The 10,014-nt window shown below is 38.8% G+C and overlaps 1 protein-coding gene across 1 annotated transcript; it reads left to right on the top strand.

Annotated features, from left to right (window-relative positions):
- The first annotated feature begins 3,420 nt into the window (after positions 1-3,420).
- Positions 3,421-9,318, top strand: LOC149065939 (chymotrypsin BII-like). Its single transcript, XM_089253384.1, has 7 exons — positions 3,421-3,840; positions 4,576-4,762; positions 4,881-4,957; positions 5,100-5,209; positions 6,367-6,659; positions 8,123-8,271; positions 9,001-9,318. The coding sequence occupies exons 1-7, from the start codon at positions 3,757-3,759 to the stop codon at positions 9,208-9,210; spliced, it is 1,110 nt and encodes a 369-aa protein (XP_089109510.1). The 5' UTR covers positions 3,421-3,756; the 3' UTR covers positions 9,211-9,318.
- Positions 9,319-10,014: the final 696 nt, after the last annotated feature.

The following is a 10,014-nucleotide window of genomic DNA, read 5'->3' as shown; positions in this document are numbered from 1 at the left end:
CTCAAAGAAATTCAGTTTTTAGGTCATCTTGTGTCAGAAAAGGGCATTTCCCCGTTGCCGGATCGTGTTACCGCACTTTTGGACTATCCATTGCCCAACACAATCGATGAGCTGCGACGTTTTCTGGCACTAATAAATTTTTATCATCGTTTCATGAAAAACGCTGCCTCTACGCAAGCATGTTTACATGATCTAGTTAAAGGCAAACAAAAACGGGATAAAACAAAAATAGTCTGGTCTGAGGAAGCAAAATCTGCATTCGAGTCATGCAAGGAAATGATTTCCAATGCTGCTCTATTGGCTCATCCTATTTCAAGTGCGCATCTCCTTCTAGCTGTCGACGCGTCTGATTTCGCGATTGGCGGAGTTTTGAATCAAGCAGTTAATGATCAAACTCAGCCATTAGGATTCTTCTCGCGTAAGCTAACTTCAGCTGAACGCAGATACAGTGCGTACGATCGAGAATTGCTAGCGATATATTCAGCAATTAAATATTTTCGACATATGCTGGAGGGATCTGACTTCGAAATTCTCACAGACCACAAACCATTGGTCTATGCATTTTCCCAAAAAAGTGAAAAATGTTCACCTAGGCAGATTCGTCATCTAGAATTCATTAGTCAATTTTCAACCCGTATCAAGCACATTTCAGGCGATCGAAATGCAGTAGCCGATGCATTTTCAAGAATATCGGAAATTGAAATACCTCCTAGTATCGATTTCGCCGAGATGGCTCGCGCTCAGGATGAGGAAGAATTGCGATTACTTCGTGAAATGGACTCAGGTCTCGAGTTAAAACCAATGACTTTCGGTTCTCCTGAAGTCACTCTACAGTGTGATGTTTCCACTGGTTCAATTAGACCTTACGTACCGTCAACGTTTCGCCGCGCTATTTTTGATGCAGTGCACAACCTCTCCCACCCTGGTGCCAAAGCTACTACTGAAATGGTTCGCAGACGATTCATCTGGAAATTTTTAGAAAGGGACTGCAAAGAGTGGTGCAAAACTTGCATCCATTGCCAGCGATCCAAAGTTGGTCGTCACACACATTCTCCTATTGGTGCATTCGGATTACCTTCCGCAAGGTTCTCGCATGTCCATATTGACATCGTGGGTCCACTTCCACCAAGTAAAGGAAATCGCTACGTTGTGACTTGCAGTGACCGATTCACCAGATGGCCGGAAGCTATTCCTGTACCCGATCAGACTGCTGAAACTGTGGCATTCGCTTTCCTGTCGAATTGGATCTCCCGTTTTGGCGTTCCAGAACGCATTACTACGGACAGGGGTTCTCAGTTTGAATCTGAACTCTTCCGATCTCTTGCGAAGTTGCTGGGCGTGGACAGGGTGCGTACTACCGCTTACCACCCACAAAGCAATGGAGCCATCGAGAGATTCCACAGGGACTTGAAAGCTGCCATCATGTGTCACGCCACTGAAAGATGGGTTGACGTTCTTCCTACCATTCTACTCGGGATACGCTCAAGTTTCAAACCTGATTTTGGTGCTACGCCGGCGGACATGGTCTACGGAACATCTCTGAGGTTACCAGGAGACTTCTTCAAAGATTCCGGTAAGCACACCTCAAAATCTGATTATGTCACGAACTTGCGTATGACTATGTCAAAGCTTCGTCCTTCGCCTTTGTCCAATCATTCCTCAAAAAACATTTTTGTGCACAAGGACTTGGCCAGATCCACACACGTTTTTGTGAGGGTTGACACTGTAAGGCGTTCGCTACAGCAGCCTTACCAAGGACCTTATGAAGTTTTGAATAGGACTGATAAATTTTTTACTTTGCGTATCAATAATGAATCTAAGTGTATTTCTATTGATCGTTTAAAACCTGCATTTTTGTTTAATTCTCTCGAATGCAAAGAATCTAATGTTCGCAAATCATCTATATGTAATGCCCCAGCCTCGCCACAGGGCTTCGTCACGAGGTCCGGACGGAAAGTCCGTTTTGTAACACCTTATCAAGCTTAACGTCCTTCGGACTCGTGGGGGAGTACTGTGGCGATGCTGTCGGCAAGAGTGTGTAGGTGTTGGTTTCGAATAGCATAAATCTGCCAACACCTCGTTATGTGCGCGCGCCTTTTCTTAGCCTCCCTTCCGCTTTTTGGAAGAGAAGGCTTTGGTTTCTTGCAGAGTAGAGATGTCTTTTGACTGTGTGTCCGTGTATTATTATTTCGTATATATGTGTTAACGTGCCGTGTGTTTCTTCTAATTAATAAACCGTATATTTAACCGTATCTAGAATTGAACAGTCTTAGTGGAGTCAAATAAAATTTAACTATGGATAAATAGCTACTTCAATTTAAATGTCATTATCACCTCCGGCAACTACATATGGTGTCCACAATCGTAATTAGCATCAGTAACGATGTGAATAATAAAGTGACAATCTTTCGAATTTATGAAAGTTGGATAAATCGCATCACTAATTTTCACGAGTTTGAATGAGTAATTAGTTAATTAATTATGATTTCAATCAGCATCAGGATGGTTATGATCAATAAATGACGAGCCTTCAAATTTTAATATTTTTTATACTATAATTTTTCCGTTTATTTTTGGTCGATTTTCTATCGAAAAATGCATTGATAAATTGGAGAAATTTTTTACTAAAATTTACAAGGATTTTCTATTTTTAACTGTTTGAATATTTAAATTCGCTTTCAATGCATAAATTTGTTGGTTTAAAAAATAGAATCGTTTTTAAAATAACATTGAAAATAGCGCGACTGCACATTTGAAATGCCTCGCGGAACATCGGTGGAAATGTCTACCTCGTTTGCACCACTGTTCCGCGATCAGATACGAAAATGAAGATATCGTAGAGTTACGCAAATTATCGTAGGCGCTGAAGCAACGTGATTGGCTGTGTGGAAAAAAATTACGAAAAAAATCGTGTAATCGCGGAATAGCGGTGCATTTGCGAAATATGTGTCCCGTACGGATCCCAATTTCCCATATTTTTATGAAGAAAATATGGTCATGCTAGGTATTTGTCGTGTTTTACGTATTGACACTTGTCTACCGGAACATCTTTCGTGGTTCCGATTGAACACCCCTTGGCAAGCCTGAGTTTGTGCCCCCCCCCCCCCCCCCCGTTGTACATAACTTATCTCGTAATAATTTCAGAAATGTTTCAATAAACACTTGCGTCAGTTTTTCTTTTCTCCTGCCTACACTGCTACATTTCGATTGTGACAGGAATGCATACATTTACATTTTCCTTCGGTGTATTTCATTACACGTCATCTGCTTACATTATGAAACCGAATTATGAACTTTGAATGCATTGTATCATTGTATACAATCCTGAATTCCCCTGATTTGGTTCCATTGCTTTCTTTAGCTGCATCTTGCAACGCTATTATGTTTCCTCTCATACAGCAATAAACAACTTTTAATTCGTTTTGCAAATTGTTTCTGTAATTAATCTTTGCCAGCTGTCCTAACCTTGATCTCCACGTGTTTTCGCATCGATTCAATTTAATCAATAGGTAATTTCGCGATATTTTCCTAAGAATTTTGCTCATTGTCTCGAATAGATGAAGAAACGTATCTCTCAGGAAAAATCAACCACAATGAAGAAATTACTTTCACACCTCTTGAAATGACGCATAAATTCGGGTATAAAACGCCGGGAGGATAGAATCGTATTATTAATGTTTCAGGCACTGGCCGTGTTTGCTCTTCCATCGTTAAAACCTTTCAGATATACTTAATTTCGTACCAAGAACAACGAAAATGTTTTCAATGCCTGTAAGTTGCTTGGTAGTAGCTGTGTTTGGAGTCTTCACGTGCCTTGTATGCGTATCTCAAGCCATGAATGTAAGTCATTTTTACTCATTAGTATATTTTACATTACATCATGTATCCAATGTTGAAGAAAAAAAACTCAAATTCTTCATGAATCTTAGAAATGTGAAAATTTAAAATATGTGAAATCATTTTTCCATTTTGACTTGGATCGATTCAATTTTTCCATAATATTTGAAAAATTTATAAATATATATTTTTCTAACCATATTAACTCATTTGACTCGACATTAATACGGTTGCATTAAAAAAGCCAAATTTCGAAATTTCTATAATTGAAGTTATTTGAATTCCCGTTTATACGTAAAATGATAACATGTAAAGTAAGTGAGGGTCATAAGGTCATGCTAAGCTTCAGTGATTTTCTGCTGAGGCGTGTACTACAAATTCTGAGAAGCAGATTCCACACCCATCAAAAATATTTCATGTAAAATACGTGGCCTATTCTCGAGATTCTTTACTCGTAAAAAGTTTTGATATATGATTTAGAGCCAAGTCTAATGCTGTTATTAACTGTGACACTTTGATTCACGAATCACTCACAGGCTAATACTGTGAGATAGCACTTATGTTGCTTCCAGAAGGACTCTCAATTTCAAGTCCCGAATACGATGCCCCGATCTTTTAAAAAGGAATCATTTCCCATTTTGTTATGCACAGAAATATCCTTCGTACGATTTCTATTCAAGTTAAATGTTAGCCGTTTGTTCATGTTGAATATGTTGTGATAATCTCTTGTTTTTATAGAATACGCAAAACGCAAACGAGACAACACGGGGCTCTACGCAAAACACAAACGAGACAACACGGGGCTCTACGCAAAACACAAACGAGACAACACGGGGCTCTACGCAAAACACAAACGAGACAACACGGGGCTCATCCGTTCTAGAACAGTCACTTCCGAGGATGGTCAAATACCCACAGGATCCACGTATGAGTAGCTTTTATTTTATGGAAATTAGATATTTTTGCATGTAAATAAATTTTGAGTTCAACATTAAATTTTTCGTATTGATTCGATGCATGAATTGATTCTGTTTCTGTTGCAGGTAGGCAATGCGATTGTTCGCCTCACATAAATATCGTCGGTGGTACTGTGGCTAGTGAAGGGATGTTCCCATTTACCGTGAGTTTCCGCTTCATGCACCCAATTAAAAATTCAGTTTAATATCGATCGCAAGTTACTTCTCAGTGTTTTTTTTATAATAAAAATTCATTATATACTGCGCAATGTGTGCGTTTTACTATTTTAAATGTCTTTTCACAAGGTTCACATTCAGTTTACACCACCACCGGATGGCTCCTATAGTCCTGGCCGATGCGGTGGGACATTAGTCACGGACAGACACGTGTTGACAGCAGCTCATTGTTGTCTCCAGTAAGTATTGTAAGTAAGCCCGTTATACGGGTGTGATTTGACGCGCACAGTTTGGCTAAAGCGTTTGAGGACTGTTCCCATGGACACTCTGTGTGTGACAAATTTATCATACACATCCTTCCTTTTGATGATACAAAAACTATGTCAGTTACTGTTTATTGCATACATGAAAAAGACGTGTGATAATGATTTGTTTAAAAAAAAAGAGCTAGAAAACTTATCAAAGGATGCAAAATGTGCATGATGCATTGATGAGTGTGTCTTGATCGGATGTGCTTTATTGGGGTTTGAGAAATTTCGGGATGGTAAGAATTGTTAAGAATTGTCCGCAGAAATGGACATTCCCGCCTAGCCAGTCTGGTTGAACATCGAAGTTGTTGAAGCTGCGTTGTCGGGGTAACATTATGCACATGGAATTCATTCCTGCAGGAAAAAGAAATGAATTCAGCGCTTTACATGGATGTAATGGGTCAGCAGTGCCGTCTAAACTCATGACCCAGTGGAATCTTTTGCAAGTGCAACGCTATTCTACGACTGCACGATTTTTTTTTTTTCAGCGTAAAGGCCTATACAAGCCACACGTCGGTTCTTGGTTCACGTAAACTCTCATCATCGTTATATGGTACGATGTGTTGTGCTTTCAGGCCCTTCGTTATTAACATTATAACTTCGATTAACAAGCTGTATGCCATCCAAGCAATGTTTACTTCAATTCGCGTAAGGCAAAAATGCAAATTCCGTGGTTAATGTTAGCGAGTGATGAAAGTAGTAACACATTCCGAAAAAAATCAAAATTTTACGTTTTACTGAAATGATATGCTTTTGGGGGTATCAAACAGACTTTAGACCCTTATCCGACAGCTGAATTGGTGTAGGTGGTACTGTATCGGACTGTTAACCTGAAGACCACAAGGCTCGTAGAAGTAATTTTTCCCCCCTCGTGTGAAAAAGTTTCCATTCCTTCTAAAAGCTTTAATTTTTTTTTAATTTTTTCTTTTTGCTTCTCTTTTTCCTTTTTGCAAAACGATCCCAGAGATCGCTGTGTATTATGTGTATTATTACGTGTACTAAATTTTAAATCTGATACATAACAGATGTATTCATCCGAGCAGAAATGTGTTATCTAATTGGAAAATTTCTTTCAAACAAAACACCAGATTCGACACCGGGATCTACGCCATTTTGACCATCAACAAAGTAAATGTATTGGACGAAAAAGGGAGGATATCGAGGATATCCAACAACTGCTTCATGCATCCGGAATATAATAGTAGATGGTGGAAATACAACGACATCGCCCTGATCGAGTTTTGGCCACCAGTCGACTTTGGATGGAACCCTATTTACAACAGCTACGCCAAAACAGCCATGATCCCATCCGGAAATTTTGCGATGACGCCCGGAACTTGGGTCACTGCTATTGGTTACGGTGTACATAAGGATGGAATTAGTATGACATTTATTCATGATTTCTATTAATTTTTCAATAATATCAGTTTGTGAATTACCCGCTGCCCACATAATACACTGCCCACACATAGATGAGACAACCATAAATATGTTCTAAGTAAGGATAGCTTCTCGATCTATCGTACCATGTTTATCGTATTTGTTTTTACACAACTGACACGTTTAAAAAGAAATACGATAAACATGTTGGGGGTAAATCGAGAAGATATCCCCCATTTAGATAAGACAGCCATCAATACAGAATGTCCCACGAGATCGACTGACGGTTTTAAAAATGGAATTGCAAGAAAATGATGTGGCAAATGTTAAAGCCGTTGTTGCGGAATATAAACGTGCGCAGTCAGGGATTTCAGCTACGTCATCCATGTTGAAGTCCATTTGAAAATATTTTTCAAGGCAAAGAAATTTGCATTTGAAATTACTAGCAATTACATATCGTGTCAGGAAAATTATATCGTTGCCATCTGTAAGCTATTTCTTCAGCATATAGAAACGTCCTCTCCACTTGTCAATACAAGATTCATCGAAAGCCTGGTTATTTGTGGAGATTACAAGGAAGATAATTCATCACTGCCCCCACGGGGGATCGAACCCCGGTCTCTCGCTTGCCGGACGGACGAGTGCTCTACCGTCTAAGCTATGGAAGCAGATAGATTACTTCAACCTCGGAGCGTATATATATATATGTTGAAAGGCACCGTACATGGACGACGTCAACAATAAACTAATAGCTCGTGAATGATATGTCCATCTGGTTGGCCTTTGTCATTCACGAGTTATTAGTTGATTGTTGACGCCGTCCATGTACGGTGCCTTTCAACATAGATATATATACGCTCCGAGGTTGAAGTAATCTATCTGATTCCATAGCTTAGATGGTAGAGCACTCGTCCGGCAAGCGAGAGACCGGGGTTCGAGCCCCCGTGGGGGCAATTTTCTTCCTTGTAATCTTCATCTCTACAAATAACCAGTCTTTCGATGAATCTTGTATTTCTTCAACTTGCACCACTTCGTTTCTAAGTGAGTATCAAAATTCTTAGTTATTTTATGCGACCAAGTACACATCAACAAAATCTGGACTCACTACTTGGTTTCTAAGCCCTTCAATTTATCATAAGAAATGTCAAAACGCTATTTACTCACGATGTTAGAAAACATTAAAAATTTCAAAAAGCATCGTTGAAAAAACGGGAAAAATTTCTAAAAAAAAATTCGGAACAACAAAATATACAGGAATGTCCCGTAATACGGGACGCATCAGGTCCGTCAAATTGTTCCATACCTTTTACTGGTCTTTGGGTTCAGAGAGGTTGAGAAACGCCGACGTAGCGTTTTGTTCGGTTTCTTTTTCTCTCAATCTCTATTTTTAGTAATTTTTCGACCATTTATTTATAATTTCTTTTCCCTTTTTGTTCAGAATTAGTGAAAAATCTCTCTTTCCAGATGTTTTGCACAACTTGGAATATGTTCAAATTCCAGTGATTGAATACGACGATTGCGAGCGACGGATCGTAACCCCTACCCTTAATCCACCGGTTGATAGGAGGACACAGTTTTGCGCCTCAGGGATCGAGGGATACGGCAATTGCCAAGTGAGTATAATTACTGGACTCACAAATCTCTCCTGACAATGAAAATAGCAGGTGTCACACAAAAACCGCTCAGAAAACAACTAACAATGATCTTTTTACACAAACAAACAAATTCTGCAAATTGCGGAACATCGGCATTGCCTAATAAATTGGCTGGAAAAGAAAGAGGATATGTTAGTGGAGAAAAATAAAATTGCCTATCAATTTACATGTTATTGATTTCCCAGTCGCCTAGCGCGAGGCTATTTTCAAACCAAATCTACAATTTTCCACCGATCTCGGCGAAATTTTGCACGTATACTGTAACATGTATAGATAGATCAGCATCAATGATATGCTAATCTAAAACTTTGTTCTAGCTCGATTTGTGTCCGAAATCAAAAATGAACGATAAAAATTGTATCTCGAATACAAAAATGTCTTCCGCAATGCCAATATGCTCCACATTTTCCAATGAACGTTTATAATTCTCATTATGTATTTCTACATTTCTAGTAGAAAGTAATAAGTAATGAATATGCATCAGCAATTCATCAGTTACTGTCAATGACAAAAAAAAAACCCTAAATACTTTTCATAATAGAAAAAAAAATACACGACAAAATGCATCAATACTTCATGGTCTATTAATTACGATTTGTAATTGTTCCTGAATGTTTTGCTCGGAAATTTGAATTCGCAGACAATTTACTGTGTTTAAAGAAACGAAAAATTTCTATTTATTTTCAGGGTGATTCGGGGAGTGGCCTATTTGTACCTTCTGTCAATAATCTAATTCTGGTCGGTATCGATTCGCGTGGGGGAGATGCAGCGTGTGGAACACATACACCATCCATTTATGTCAATGTGACCGCATATGCGTATTGGATTTACGCTAACACCATGAGTGCGTCTTGCGCACCTTGCATAGTGGATGCAACAGAAATCCGCTATTATTAAAGGAGAGGTTCATCTACAACAGCCGGAAGACATTCCGTGGACTGCATAATAATGTATGAAACACGTTTGTCTAAATTTCCAAAGCAATAAAATTACGTAATGCAGTAAAAAACGTAAAATGTCGTAATATGTCTCGCAATTGACTTCATCACAATTTTCATTTCATCACTTCGAGAATGTGATCAAGGCAACTTTTTTATGGTTCGAATTTGAAATAATCCCCTTATCAACAAACACTACATGCTATAAAAAATATTTTTTGGCTGTGTGGGGTAAGTTGTGCCGAGACCATAAGTTTTTAATGTGAATATGTAGTGTTAATTGAAAAAAAAACAGTCTAAGTAAGGTGAGTATACACATACAGTGAAAGTCCGTTTTGAAGAGAGCTCACAATCACGGGAAAAATTTCTTGTTGTGAGCGAATTCCACGTCTTTCCTGTTTGAGGGACTTAGTAATTGTAATTAGGGACCATTCAAGTATTACCAGGAAAAATAATTAAGAAAATGGACCTCACACATAGAACGATTGCAGTAGCTATCAACGCAATAGAGGTAGGTCACTCAAGTGATTTGCAAATATGCCACGGGTCATTCGAGTCACAAGAGGCAAACAGTAAATTTTCCGGAAGTCAAATAACACAAAGGAAATAATTCTCTCTTCAAAAGCGGGACGTATGGTCGAGAACATTTTCTTGGTAGAGAATTGTGTGCGGCTTTCTCCTAAGTACAAAATATGTATATCCCAACGTCTCCTAGGGGTTCCATCCAATTATTTCCTCCTTTGTGACAGTTGACAACTTTTTG

The sequence above is a fragment of the Pholcus phalangioides genome, unplaced genomic scaffold (genome assembly GCF_987345545.1).
Source record: "Pholcus phalangioides strain wild (caught in Gottingen) unplaced genomic scaffold, Ppha-v1.0 ptg000037l_1, whole genome shotgun sequence".
Classification (NCBI taxonomy): domain Eukaryota; kingdom Metazoa; phylum Arthropoda; class Arachnida; order Araneae; family Pholcidae; genus Pholcus; species Pholcus phalangioides.
This window is presented reverse-complemented; position numbering and strand designations above follow the sequence as displayed.

Excerpts from the sequence above, each read along its gene's own strand:
- LOC149065939 (XM_089253384.1), top strand. The coding sequence starts at position 3,757 with ATGTTTTCAATGCCTGTAAGTTGCTTGGTAGTAGCTGTGTTTGGAGTC. Across the intron at positions 4,958-5,099 it reads AAGGGATGTTCCCATTTACC|GTTCACATTCAGTTTACACC; the intron begins GTGAGTTTCCGC and ends TCTTTTCACAAG. Across the intron at positions 8,272-9,000 it reads AGGGATACGGCAATTGCCAA|GGTGATTCGGGGAGTGGCCT; the intron begins GTGAGTATAATT and ends ATTTATTTTCAG.